Source organism: Gouania willdenowi, chromosome 8, assembly GCF_900634775.1.
Source record: "Gouania willdenowi chromosome 8, fGouWil2.1, whole genome shotgun sequence".
Taxonomy (NCBI): domain Eukaryota; kingdom Metazoa; phylum Chordata; class Actinopteri; order Blenniiformes; family Gobiesocidae; genus Gouania; species Gouania willdenowi.
In genome coordinates this window covers 2,614,863-2,630,148 of record NC_041051.1, presented here as the reverse complement: position 1 = coordinate 2,630,148, position 15,286 = coordinate 2,614,863, and the positions used below count along the sequence as shown (strand labels likewise).

Here is a 15,286-nt window from a genome sequence, read left to right as displayed (position 1 = left end):
ATACTGACATAAAGTACAGATATACTACTATGGTAGTACTTAAAGTGTCACTAAACCCCCTGGTTTTGGCTAACCTGCACTAGGGGAGAATTAAAATAAATACCTTGATTATGGGCGGGGCCCCTGGATCAATTAGGACATGTCTATCCTAGTCTATACTATAACATCTCAAAAGAACAATCTATGCTATGCTAACTAGCTACCTAATACTTACTATAGCTCTCTATTCATAATTATCTCAGTCCTACCCACTCACCACAGATTGCACAGTCCAAAGTTTTTATAAAAGGGGTGGGGCTAATTGTGCTTGTTTGTGATGTATGACAGTCCAATGACGTCACAGAATCTCGTTCTCAGCCAATAGTAAATTGGAATAGCTGGGTTTTAACCCATAGAGGGCAGTCACTCTGACATTTTACAACAAAATACACCACATTTTTATACTTTGACTAAAATATTAAGACTTTGACCAGGAATAATTAACATTGGGTTTTGGGTTTAACAAAGTATTTATTTCAATACTATCCACCACTGAAAATAACCCACGCTAATAAAATAAACAAAGTAAAACAAATCTTTATCATTTTAATGTTTGTGTGAGTTTTTTTTTCTGAGTTCCTTGAATCAAACACACAACCTCACATTACAGTTAAACTGTTGGCTGTACGGTAAATACCATAACCTACCAAGCACTTTAGTCTAACTTCATTAATGTTCAGAAAGTGCAGGAAGAGTGAGGACAGAAAATTCCTCTGATTATTAAAATCCCTTGAGGCTTTTAAAGGTTAGTTGCTCGTCGAAAATGTTCTTTCCTCTCGAGGTGAACACAAAACCTTTGACCTTTTGCCACCGAAGTCCATTAAGTTTATTGTCAAGTCAGTGTGAACACGTGTCCCTAATTTGAAGAAATTCCTTCAGGGCGTTAAGAAAATATCACATTCTGTGCATAGGGACGGAAATACACACAACTTTAGTTATAGCTACACACACACACACACACACACACACACACACACACACACACACACACACACACACACACACACACACACACACACACACACACACACACACACGCACACACACACACACGCACACGCACACACACGCACACACACACACGCACACACACACACACGCACACACACACGCACACACACACACCAAGTGAGGGCCTTATAAACATTACAAAGAGAAGAAGAAGAAGAAGAAGAAGAAGAAGAAGAAGAAGAAGAAGACGACTCTATGGAATTTGGACACTTTATTTGGGCATAATGGAGAAGGGATGGGCCTGACTGGGAGAGGAATGGATAAATGATGTCTCGACTGAAAAGGATTCCTAGCACTGAAAGTAAAAGAATAAATCACTGATGAAATGCCTGGTTTACTTTAGCTCTAAATACATGTGACTCTAAGACCATAACATTACGATCACCTGTGTGGAAATACATGGTGTTTCTTAAACAGAAACAAGACATTGTGCTTAAATTGTGTACGTTTTCCCAAGTCTGGTCCAAGAGAGCCTCTGTCCTGCATGTTTTAGATGTTAATCTGAATCACCACAGCTGATTGTAAAAGTTAGCTTGTTTTCAGGCTTTCTATAGAGCTGCATTAGGAAACCATCATTAGATCTAGGTGCGTTGGCGCACAGAGAAATAGCGGCTCTATAGGACAACACATTTGGACTTCTATTCAGTAGTGTAAATGATCATGGTACCATGATCAGGATCACTGATCCCAATAACTGGCCCTTGGTGGAGGTTTGCACTGTTTGAGGGCTCTTGCTTATGGCACGTTTCCACTATGAGCTCTACTCTACTCTCTATTTGAGTGTTCCCTCTTGGTGTTCCCTTGTGCTGTTTTTATTTAGTGCCTCCTTCGTTAAGGTTCTAAAAAAAGCAGCACTGGTCTGAAAATGTGACGTTAGTACAAAGCAAACACTGATTGGTTCACAGTGTAGAGTCGTCAACTCACGCACAGAGAGGAAGCATTTGGCCACCGATGATTTTTGTTGGCGATCTTGTGAGGATGTTAGCAAAGAAAGTGTTGTCTGGTAGTTTCACATGTCAGATTGGTGCTCAATGGAAACGCTCTGGAAAAACAGTATCGGCCCCGTGTCTCCGTCCGTTTCCATTAGCGGTATCGGCTCTACACGGCTAGATGTATCTTTCAGTTGCTGGATCACTAATCCTGAAGTCATATATTCACTGTTTTAATTGAATCTTAATGCCTTTATTTTGTTGAAAGCATTAAAGATGGAAGTAGAAGTTCTTTGGCTAATTACCAGTTTCTGTCTCTGAGTTTTAGGACCCCTGGATGTGTCTCTACACTCAAAGTGTTGACTGTGTTCTCTTGTCTCCACACAGGTGTGCCTGTTCAGATGTGTTTGAACAGTAAATGGTCTCGTCTGCATGCTGTGTCACTGGTTCGTTATTTATATCTTTTTGAAGGAAATGATATTACTGATCACTCTGCTTTACCTCCATTGCGGTCTCTGCGTTTTGGTCCAACATCTTAACAAACCATCTTCTGCGCCTGTGCTCCATGAGGGACAACGTTTTATAAATGTTCTGACCAGCTCAACCTGATGCTTGTCAAATCATAGCAAACCCAGCCAACTGTAATGCTTTAGCTGTGACTGTGGAGCCTTTACATACCTTTTATACTCAGTCATTTGTTTACTTTACATCTGCATTTTACGAGGCAACAGTTCAGGATACATGTTCAGAGATTATTAATAACAATTTGCAAATGCAATGCAATTTAACTGTCCTCTGATTTACTGTTCCTTATGTCCTGTGCAGCTGAAACATACCAGCACACATGGCAAAGGTTTTTTAAGGTAAAAGTATAATCAGCACGTGATACATAGATACATCCCTGATATCCGTGGAGACTCCTGGTTGGTCCAACGTGTTGTCAATAGCAACAATCTGACAGCATGTGGACTGTTTGTAAATGTGTAGACCTGTTAAGGTTCAAACTCTCTGAAAGTAGAAATTTGAGGAAACTCAAAGTGGCTTTTCCACTTTAAGGACTTGGTCTCTGCGCTCACCGACCCCCACTCTCCTCCCTACACTCTATCTGGCTATTTATGGTAGAAGGCCCCTGTAAAGCCAACGTACAAAGAAGAGTCCTGCAGGCATCGTAACTCTAACCTGTCGCAGGATGCTGCAAACAAACCTGGACCCCTCAGAGCCATTCAGCCTCCCGTTGGTTTGGGGCTCTTGTGTTTTACAACATTGGTGTGTTGGAAGCTCCTCTGAACACTCATCTTCTGACAACCTCAACAAACGTCTGAATGTTTGAATGAAGCTGCTTACACGTTCACTCACAGTTTAGCTGGATTTACTTATTACTCGTCACATTTACAGTGCAAACCTCCGCCAAGCATCGAATCTCCTCTGCCAGATATTGGTCCTTTACTGGATCAGTGGTCCTGATCATGGTACCATGATTATTCACACTTCAATAGCTTGGAAAAAATGTATTTTCCATTTAATAACAATACAGTAGGTCCAAATGTATGAGCACCAACATTTTTTAAAAAAAAGTTGCAAAGGAATGCGATCAGGATCTGATGCAGATGAAACTAGAAGGGATAACTGAGGAACCAACCTGACATAACTGAGTCTAATTTCATAAAGATCAGTCAATTACAAACTGAGATATGAATTTTTGAAATTTGGCCAATGATGAGGGATAGAGATAGATTGATTTATTTATTTCAATCTCGATTCCCTCTAAAATGTAATGAAATCTTCAGTCGTGTGTAATTTCTATTTTTGGCTAATTCATCTACATAATCCCCTCATTACTCTTGAAATCCTGCAAACAGACAAATTTACAAACAAATAAATGTCAGTGAAGTTATGACATCTTTGGAGGAGGTAAATATCAGAAATGGAACTTCAAACATTGTAAGGGATTCCCAAACCCACAATGCAATGCACAAAACCTTTCCAAACTTCAAGTCACATGACCATTTGTCAACCAGTCAAATTCAACCTTCAACATTTGTTTGTGGGTAAATTCTACCGTATTTCGGAAGAAACACCTTCCATATACTGATCTATGAGGCCTACTCTATGTCTTTATCTGTTCTAAAGAATATTACCATAGTTATTGTCCTCACACATAAATACTATCTAGTCATGGTTTAGTGAACACAATGTGGAGGTTGTTTAGTATTAGAGTAGGTTTAGCACAGATGGAGTTTTCATCCCTTCTTCCTCCAATGAAGTCCGGAGCTGATGTTTTTTACGATGACACCTGATGATGTCGTCTCAACATTCCTCATGAAGCTGAGAAAAGGCCACAGAACTAAACAGGACTCTGCTTTCAGTTGTAACATCCTAATCTTGGCTGAGGAAGGTAGTAAAGTGATGCAGTCAACCCTCGCCAAACGCTTTCAAATCCTCTGTTTCGTACTTCTCCAACAGTTGGAATGATGCTTTTCTTCTCATTGGAAATCTTTTCCAATCCTAAGTCTGGAAAAGAGCTGCCGTCTAAATTCTAAGACAAATAGGCCTATCAGGGCAAACTGATTGTAGGAAAATAGCGAGAGATTTGACGTTTATAGATGAGAATTCTTGCAAACATGCAGCTGAAACAAGGTAAACACCCAGAAGAGCCAGTGGCTGTTTCACAGCCAGCCTATGAAAACAGAGGAATGTGTGCACGGTGTTGAATCGGGTGACGATAGAGGCTGTATTTTTGTAACACACAGGTGTGTTCCCCGAGTACAAAACACACAGGCGATGGTATTCAGCCCAGAGCGTGATAGAAGCCCACAGCGGGTCTACGACCGTGATGTGTGCCGTGGCAGAGAAGGAGGGAATTTTCATTGAGTTATGTGACCATGTTTGGTAAAGCTTCTGAGAGCCAGACTCTGACCGAGCCCCTTGACCGACTGCTTTCTCTCTCTCTCTCTCTCACACACACACACACACACACACACACACACACACACACACACACACACACACACAGGAGATGGTTTCAATCACAGACTTACTGTGGCTCAGGCCTTCATCCAAATCTTTCACTTAATTCTCTTTCATTTCTATTTCAGGCACTTCTTGGGTTTTACTCTTTCATCTTTTCCTTCTCTCCGCTCAGCTTTTCCTTTTCATGCTCAATCTGTTTATCTCCATCCCTCACACATAAAATCAGTTTGCAGTGTCAGAAGCTGCTCTCGCTTTGCAGAGCTGCCATATTACCAGCTTACGACTGGACGACTCCTGTGTGATGCATCACTACCTTCAAAAGGCCCATTTTCCAGCTGTCATTGTCGTAGCTGCTGGTTTTTCAGCTCCCAACAAGAGCAGCGAGGTTAGGGCTAAATGAGTAGTATGTTGGGAGACCACTAGAAAAACTGAAATATGAAACACTATCATTGTTTCAGCATAAAATAACTTTAGTTTTTCTCTGGTTCACTCTGAGGAGCACGGTGGTTTAGTGGTTAGCACGAAACTCTGTGGAGTTTGCATGTTCTCCCCGTGCTGCGTGGCTTTTCTCCCACAATCCAAAAACATGACTGTTAGGTTGCTTGGAGTCTCTAAATTGCCCGTAGGAGTGAATGTGAGTGTGAGTGGTTGTTTGTCTGTGTGTTGCCCTATGATGGACTGGCACTCTGTCCAGGGTGTACCCCCGCCTAGTGCCCAGTGTGAGCCGGAGATGGGCAGTGGCAGAACCCTGTGAGCCTGAGAAAGGACAAAGCAGCTCTGAAAATAGATGTATGGATGAATCAATCTAGACAAATATAAAAACTATGGGGAAAAAAAAAGATTTCTTGCCTCTTTGAAGTTCAAACATTTATTCATTCATTTTCCAACCTGCTCATTCCTGTTCACAGTATATGGTCACCCTCGACAAGGCGCCAGTCCATCACAGGGACACACTCACACTCCCATTCACCTAATAAAAATACATGTTGTTGGATGGTGTGAGAACATGCATAATTATTCTTGTGTCATATTTATTTGATATAAAGCAACAACAGCACTGGGACATTTTACAGACATGATCACTCGGCTGTTCTGACTTTCTAATAACCATTAGTTAACTGTCAGTTAATGTGTTGCCTGGCAACAGCCTCATCTCTCTTCCAGATGTGGACCTATTTGTTTAATTAAACAAATCATAAACTCATGCTGCTTTCTACTGTTGACTAATAAAACACTTGTAGAACTGTTGTATAAAAGGAATATCTCACTCGAGGTCGTGTTGTTTATGTGATTATCTACGACCAAATCATACCAACCTCCTGTGTGTTTATGCTTATGTATGTGATTTCAAACCGGTCCTCTTTGTTTGTAACACATTTCTGTCATTATACAAATATGTTTAGTATGAAACCAGTGTCATTTAAATAAAGTAAAGTTCACTTGTTCATACATAAAAAAGGATAAGATAAAATGTTGTTTTAAATAAACCAACTCATTGAAATTCTTTTATTTGTTAAACTGTTTTATCTTACATAATCTAAAGTTTAGATTCCCTCTGCCACAAGTTTGTTTTGTCACAAATTAAAAACATAATTACCAAAAGGATAAAAACTACATTTGATCAAAGTTTGACTGTTTCTTTTTCTGACATGATTTTTTTTTGCTGTATTCGCCTTGAAAACAAATATATCATTATCTCATGTGTCAGTGAAAGTCTATTTAAAATAAAGCCTATCAGAAATAAAGTAACATTGGTATAAATGAATTAAAAAAAAAAACAGACCAAAAACTAACGTCTGCGACATAAATAGGCTGGTTTTTATAAGAATACGGTGACAAAGGTGGGAATAAAACAGGAAATAGAGTAGTTCAAGTCAAAATACGAGTCCATCTTTTTTCAAATCTTGTCTCCAACTTTATTGAAGAACAAACTTTCAAGTAAGTCTCAGCATTCAACACTACAAGTAGGTGAGCGTTAGTAGTGGTCGAGTCGCTCGGATGGACAAGGACCCCCATGGCCTTTGTGTAGTGTAGGCTGCTTCACATTAAAATCTCCAGAGAACGGATCGTAACATGATATTTGCATTGCATTAAAAGACAAAATTAGAAGAGAAAAAAAGAGAGAAGTTACACTGGCACATCATCATCATAAAGAATAAAAAGAAAAAAGCAAAAAGTCATTTGATTATCCCGGTTTACAATCATTCCTGAACATCCTTGAGATTCTGTTTGTTTCTTTGAACGCGTGAGATCACATGACTAATCAGAAACTGGAAGAAACAGACCAAAGAAAAACAAATGCTTCTTCGCACCATGTGTGACCTTAAGTACAGCAGTCGATGGCTCCTGCCATGTGAACACAGACTCCAGCTTGTACCTTAGAGACCAAGGCTTTGATCGTAGCGCAGATTTCGAGCAGGTTATTATATACCATTTGATATACACTTAAATAAATTAATCATAGAACACAATGAGAGGCCATTCTAACCTGATACACCAAGTGCAGATCACAGCTCGCTGCCTCTCAGTAGCAGCCTGATTAAAACAAGTCATTGTCGAACAGCTCAGGGGTGACGAGGAGCAGAAACATCAGGTCTTCAAATATATTGTGTAGAAAACCCTGACAGGTACAAAAACCTTCAATGTACCAGGTAAACTACCCCTTCAACATGTACTTTATATTTTGTGCTGATTCCAGAGCTCTATCCAAGCCGTAATGACACCTGCAAAGCACTGGGTGGCGCTCCGAATCCCAGTTATCCTCCCATCATCCAACAAACATTCACAGCTTTGAATCCAGGAAGCTTCAGAGATGAGATGTCGAGTCCCCGTACATCGTAAAAAGTCCCAAAAAATACAATCGCATTTTGATTCCTGCCAACTGAGACCTTTGTGAGATCATTCACATGCCACTAGAACCCGTCCCCACATTCAGAGACTCCTCTATTCATTCAAACATCAACAGGCTCCCCCTGAAGGGATCAGCTTTGGATTATAATACTTGGCCGGATTAATCATTGTGCAGGTAATTTATAAAAATACAGTATATACAGAATATACGGAAGGTATACAGAGATAATCGTTATATCATTACAAATTTCATGCTAATCCAGATCTGACTGCATCACATCCACGGTTTGAGTAAAAGGCACAAGATACTGTAGCCCCTCCTTTGGTGGCGACAGGCAGAAATAAAAGAGATGACAGAGTAATGGCTCCGTGAGGAAAGTGTGCTTTGTTTCCACTGTGAAACCACCACCCACCAGACACGCTCAGGCTTTCCCTGCTACAAATACTGACAGCTAAAGGAGAACTCCACCATACCAAGGCATTAAAGTGGGATTGGGTTGAGATGTGGTGAAAAAAGAGATGCAACCTGAGTTAGGATCAGCCAAGAACAACAAAGGAAAAGGTCGATTCCAGATCCAAACATGAATCTGAACCAAAATGCTCAAAGCTCAGAAAAAGGCTTTTAGTTCCCAAAATAAAACTAATGAACAACTTGTTAATTGTTTCTTTGCATTTTCAGTCTTTAAAAGAGAACATTTGGTTTTTACAAGTTGTTGGATGAACATTTTTATGTCATAGTATTTTAGAAACCACAAACTTAATAAAAAATAATAATCATTATTCTACAAGAAAAAAAAATGGTTGCTGCTGAGAACCCCCCCCCCCCCCCCCCCCCCCCCCGCCCCCTAGATTTTGCCTATATATTAAAAAAACAACAAACACAAAATGCCATTTTATAATGGCAAGAAAATAATTTGGTATTACAAAAAAATTAAATAGTAATAATTCTCAAGCCAAAAAATAAAAATAAAAGAAAGTATAAACATTTTAAACATTTTAGCAACTGTAATAAGAGAGAAACTAAACTGCATCACCAGCATGACTCAGCAAACTATTTTGACTTGTTAATGCTGAAATACTTTTTACTGCACAATATATTGGAAAAGTGTTTTTAATTTCACGGGCACATTTTCAATGGGTTCACACCATCTTAACATCATTATCGTGTCTGTGGGACAGGTTTAAACCAAGAATAGTCAATATTTAACACAACAGTGAGTGAAAAACTCAAGTCTGCGGTTTAGGCCAAGTGGAGTTCTCCTTCAAGCGTAACGCAACAAACCGTGCACGTGGAGTGGAAACCTGCACCTTTGTTTTCTGTTTGTGTGTGACATGAAGAAGCCTAACCTGAGGCTCGTCCTTGTGTTCCTGTCCGTCCATTATCAGCTGTGTAATCATTACAGTCTGCAGACGGAGAACAATTAATGACTCCGTAAAACCAATTAGTGGCATCTGGCGTGCACACACACACACACACACACACACACACACAGGGTGGTGACAGTTCATTAGAGAGCAATTGCACCTGCAAAGCTTTTAGTAAATACTGTACAGACATGCAGAGGAGAGGAAATAATCCCAAATATGCTGAAACATGCGTTCATTTTCTGCCACAGGGACACGTTTGGAAGACGAACCTCTTGCTCTCTGAGCATCAGATCAATCCCACTAATATTGAGGCGTTTTGACTGTTGGCCGAAGCATCACAGAAATGTTGACCGTGTCATGCTCTATATTTGATGATTAACAACATTAAATAAATAAACATGCAGGAAAAAACGTTGCTTATTGTCAGAAACTGGTAAAAGAATTGAGACGACAAGTCATACACCCCATGGAGGTCTTTCAGAGGGCAGCAGGTCCAGTGTACAGACCCATGCTGTGGAGATGCAGACACCAGGAAGGTTGGAGTAAATGTGGATCAATAATCTCTCCATCCCTGTCCGACAGAGACTCAGGGATGAACATGAAAAGTGGAGATCTATGCAGGGGAACTTCTGTGTGACTTTCTGTCCATCTGGATCAGCTCAGGAAAACGTGATGTTCCAGAGATCAGCTGATTGACATGTGAGTTTGAGGGAGAGGTAGGAACCTGCAGTGTCGCAAACACAAAGAATACTAATGAGACCAATTTCTCCTCAGAGAAGAGCGTGTTCTACTCTTGCATGCACATTCAGTCCAAACATGGACGTTCTCTGGAGGGACATGGCTGGTGATACACAGGTAGGAGCCACTTGTTTGGAGGAGGCCACAGCAGGTGAAACTGTCCCAGAGGCATTTTGGTGTTCTTCTGTCTCTTTCAGAGAGAAGTTGATGAGCCCTGTATGTTCTCAAATGTTGGAGGTCTGGGCTCTTTAGGCCAGGTCAGACTGAGCAGGAAAACCATCTCGTTTAGGGGCTGAAGCTCAGTGTGTGATGTTGCTCCTCTGTGATTATTGCTTTCCTGTGTTTCTTTTGAACAGGCACTTCAGGAGGAGGACGAGGCTTTGGCTGCAGTCGAGCTGGAGATGACAGCAGAATGGTGGTGGTGGTGTGGGTGTGCTTGTCAGCTGTCTGAAGCTACCACACAGCAGGATGCTCATCCCTCAGTGAGAAACACGGGGGCTGCTGGTGTTCGGGGGCTCATAGGGAGATCTGCTTGTTCGGTGTCCACCAACCTGAAAAGCTCATTCCTGGACCGAGTGGTTTAGTTTGTAGCAGAAACAGAAACTCTGAGGTTTCTCGTTCCCACGCTGATGCAAGCTTCAGTCAACGTTTGCTTAGTCTGTGTGGTTGTTAGCGTCCAGTTTCTTCTCCTCCGTCCCCTCCTTAGCTTTCCGCCCCCCTCCCCTCCCAGTGATGACCTTATAGCAGCCACGAGTGATCTTGTACATCCACACAGAGTTCAGGATGTCCAGGGCGATACAGGAAGTGATCCACGCCACCTGCGCACCCAAGCCTAGTCGCTCAAACTCCAGAGTGCCAAAGGTGGCGAACACGCTGGCCCAGTAGGACGGCATTACGGCGATGCGCACCAGGAAGAACACCACGGCCATGGCCACGCCGTTGGACACAACCATCCGGTGTGAGCGTGGGTATTTCAGCGCTTCGAAGAACCACCTGGGAGGACGAGGAGGAGGATTCAGAGAGAAAAACACAAAGACACAAAGACATTTGTCTAAAGCCCTGTTCACACGAGATTAGTTTTACCTAGGGTCCACATTTGTAATAATTGCAAAGAATGTCTGTGATGTCAATCCCGTGCGAATCGGCCATGTATCTATAATGTAAGAAAGGTTTGTGTGTGTGTGTGTGTGTGCGTGGAACAAATATCTCCAGACGTGGTGCCTGTTTGACCTAAAACTTTGTCAACGGCTTCCAAATACCCCAAGTGTGTGTATCTGTTATTTTGGAGTAATTTGGTCATTTCTAAACATTTAAGGACGACCCAGAAGTGAAACTTATGACCTTTGATCTCAGAGTGTGAGGGGGCGCTAGCGCACCATCTATATTTCACTACACAGCTCACTTCCGGTGTGTGCCAGAGCTGATATGGACTTCTTTTTTGAGGAAACATACGTTTTTACTGTTATTTATTTTCATGTTAGTTTGACTGTTTGCTATTTAGACCAGACAGACCTCACCCAGAACTTATTGACGGCAATGGCTGCTGTGTTGAAATCTGCTCATTTATCCACAGCATGTGTGAGAGAACCAATGGAGGAGATTAGAGTCCCAGACAGAGAGTCTCACACACACACACACGTCGATCAGGTGGGCTTCACTATCAATCACCGTCTACGTGACATATGTACAGGTATGTGAGTGTTGAGTGTGTAACGGACCACCATTTAGTCCTGTTACAGTCTGTGTCACGACACCCGTCCATAGGGTGGTAGTGACTGTAGTGTTACGCTCTGAGTCAGATCTAAGAGTTTACATGTTACATAGTGAAGGTCACCTGATTACTGCAGCTTCACTCACGTCACACCTGCCACTACATCTAACTACTGACAATAGATAACACACACACGCACACACACACACACACACCGAACGACAACAAAAATATGAAAATGACTGAAAATACACAAACCTAAATATTGATACAAAAAATACACAAAAAACAACAGAAATGCAAAAAACTACACTAAAAAAGATACAAAATGGCTCCAGAATCACACTACAAAGGCAACAAAAAACAATGAATAACATAAAACAAAAAATTAAACAATATTTATACAGGAAGTACACAAAACGACAACAGAAATGCACACAAATATACAAAAAGACTCCAAAAAACATATATTACAGAAAAATACACCAAACAACAACAAAAATATGAAAATGACTGAAAATACACTAAACTAAATATTTATACAAAAAATACACTAAAATGACTACAAAAATGCACGAACCTACACCAAAAAAAAAACTAAAATAACCAGAATAATACTACAATGGCAACAAAAAACAATAATTATACAAAAAGTGCACAAAAGACAACAGAAAGATACAAAAATACACATGATGACTCCAAAAAACACATCACAGAAAAATACACCAAACTAAAAAAATATAAAAATGAGTAAAAAAAAACAACATTCATCATGCGCATGTCTCAAAGAATTAAACCAGGGAAATTGCACACGCTATTTAACTTTGCACCTGCAAATATACCCCTTTATAATGCTAGAGAGTATGTTGTTATTATGCCCATAATTGACAACTCTACTTAAGCTCCCACTATATAAATACATACTTCCGACGTGCCAGTAATTTGTAAAGTGAAAATTCCCCCGAAAATTACCTACTATATTTTGCTGAACTCCGAGGTCCTGTGATAATACTAATCCAATGCGAATAGGCATCTCTGTGATTTGGACAGAAATGGGCGGGATCTGATGCGTGATTACGCATTTTGTTTCCAGTGTCACAATCTGAATTTCAATCTTACTGAGATCAATTATGAGCATATATGCGCATGCAACCCTGACTCTAACCCTAATTAATCTAATAAATTAATAAAACATGTATCCGTTCAGTTTGAAAACAAAAAAAACAAAACTGAATTGTTTTTTTTGTTTTTTTAACAAATTCATTTTCCGACGCAAATGTTAGATCACGTCCTGCTTTGCACTGTGCGGAAAGAACCTTTTTTTGTTTTTGTTTGTAGCCTTCTATTTAATACAGCTGGCTAGCGCTAGCAGTAACAGCACCGAGCTGTAGTCAAAAGCCTGCAAAGTTGTTTTAACACCAACTCACACAGTTTCACGTTTTCAGATGTCGCTAAAATTCTGCAAAATCTTTGGTTATAATAAATTTGGCGAATGCCCCACATAAAAAGCAGACGTTGGGGGTCATTTATTTATTACAAGTGGTCCCTAGGTAAAACTAAACCCGTACGAATAGTGCTTAAGTGGCCTAAAAAACAACAAAACAACGCTAGAAACAGGAAAGCTATTTGTTTCCTTTGATCAGGTTGATTTATGGTTTGTGTTGCGGTGGTTTTGGATGAATGTTTTAGGGTTGTCAAAGTAGACGGGTCTGGGATTCAAAGGTGAACAGGCCTTCAGTGTGTGTGCCTCTGCCTTGATGAATCAGATGTTGCTCTGTGCTCTCAGGGTTTTTGGATGTTGCTGATGGCGGTATTCAAAACAATAGCAGAGACCTTGGTGAATGCTATCAATGGTATCTGGCCTGCTTCGGGCAGTCTGACCACAACTGACCAGGAGAGATTCTGTAATCACGTTTGCTTTAGCTTAAATCCAGTCTAGACAAGTGTTTGCTGACTTCACGTTTCCAGCTGTGCTACAGTTCCCCATAGAGAAGCAGCTGTTCTGCTCTCAGCTCGTTTACAGTATCTGTAAAAAACTACAAGGAGGGAAATTAACCCAAAACTCTCATCAAATATCTGCTTATCCCACATTACTTGCTACCAATGACGTCCGATATTTGGTGCGACAAGTGTGTCAAAAATGCAATTTTTCCTTTTCACCGTGAAATGTTGCAGGAGCTTAGTAAATAAAAATGCAACAAACGGCACCTCAGACTAAAACGTTGATCATTTGAGGTTTATTAGATTCTCAAAAGTGACATGGAGAGGTAACACGTGTGTTGGTCTCTCAATGTCTCTCCTTGTCTTAGTTTCAGTCTCAATTCTATTTAATTGCAGAGGTTGGCGTTTGTTTAATCAGTCTTTAACTCTATTCTGCCACCAGGTGTCGCTTTTCTTCCTAAAGAGAAGATCTCAGAGCTTCAAATGCTCGAAGAGTAAAACAGAAAACACCAACTACACCATTACTGAATACACCATTTGTGTGTATGCAATATATTTGTATCTTATAAAGCTGTAGTATTTTTGCAACTTTCACTTTCATTTTACTACATTATTGATTTCAAAAGAAAGAGTCAATCATCTTTGATATCAGTGGAGATAGAGAGAGAAAAGCTTGTGCTGAGTGTGTGTGTCATTTGAGGAAAAGGATTAGAACATTCTCTATGTCAGAGATGGGCAACATTTATTACACAAAACTGTGATTTTCTGAACACGTCTGGTGTCATTTTGTGTATTTTTTGTGTGATTTTCTATAAATCTGTATTCAGATTTTGTAAATAATTTTGTGTATTTTTGGAGTCATGTTGCTCGTTTACTCTGGGGTCACATCGCATGTGATGCTTATGACTAACCTAAGCCAACTCAAGGGAAACTCTCATTCATGCGTTTATCACATCCCGCCTCCACTACTGTAACAGCATCCTCTTTGGTACAACCTCCACACTCCTAAATAAACTCCAATACATCCACCCACACCCGCTCCCGTGACCACATCACCCCTGTCCTCCAAAACCTCGACTGGCTCCCCATTCCTCAGTGCATCAAATTCAAACTCCTCCTTCTCACCCACAAAGCCCTTCATATTCAGGCCCCTCCCCCCACCTCACAGACTTGCTCCACCCCTACACTCCCTCCTTCAGATGAAAACCTCCTCACTGTCCCCAGGTTCAAGCACAAAACTTTGGGGGACAGAGCCTTCTCTGTTACTGCCCCCACCCTCTGGAACTCCCTCCTAAGTCACATCCACAACTGCACCGACCTCCCATCTTTCAAATCACTTCACAAAACTCACCTGTTTCACTCAGCTTTTAATGTTTAACCTCCCAATCACTTTGAGTGTCAAATGTATTATTATGATTATAATTAAGGGGGTCAACAGTTAATATGCAGACACAAACAGTCATGTGATAGATAAGTTGGACTATTCTTTTGTGAACTCAGTACTTAGTTGTTTATTGTTCAGTGAAATCCTGATGTCGTGAGTGGTAGTAACACTGAAAGTTTGTGCTACTTTTAAACGCACGGACTCACCTTTGGTTCACAAATGGTGTAGACAACTCTGAAATGAGACGAAAATTGGCAAAATAGGGAAGCACGCCACGTGTCTACAAGGATCAAACACAAACACCAAGATGAAAACACACAGCTCAACAACACAATAGAGTAGCAA

At 40.7% G+C, this 15,286-nt stretch overlaps 1 protein-coding gene across 4 annotated transcripts in view; it reads right to left on the bottom strand.

Moving 5' to 3' along the window:
- Positions 1-8,683: 8,683 nt before the first annotated feature.
- The window catches only part of tlcd4b (TLC domain containing 4b), a 50,375-nt gene continuing 43,772 nt past the window's right edge, over positions 8,684-15,286 (bottom strand). For 2 of the 4 annotated variants that reach the window (XM_028456044.1, XM_028456043.1), the window contains exons 5-6: positions 15,148-15,221; positions 8,687-10,898 (exon numbers count right to left, since the gene is read on the bottom strand). In XM_028456044.1, the coding sequence (XP_028311845.1) occupies positions 10,559-10,898; positions 15,148-15,221 (414 nt within the window). In that variant the 3' untranslated portion in view covers positions 8,687-10,558. Of the gene's footprint in view, positions 10,899-15,147; positions 15,222-15,286 lie in introns of all 4 variants that reach the window. The other 2 variants (XM_028456041.1, XM_028456040.1) reach the window with 2 other exon arrangements.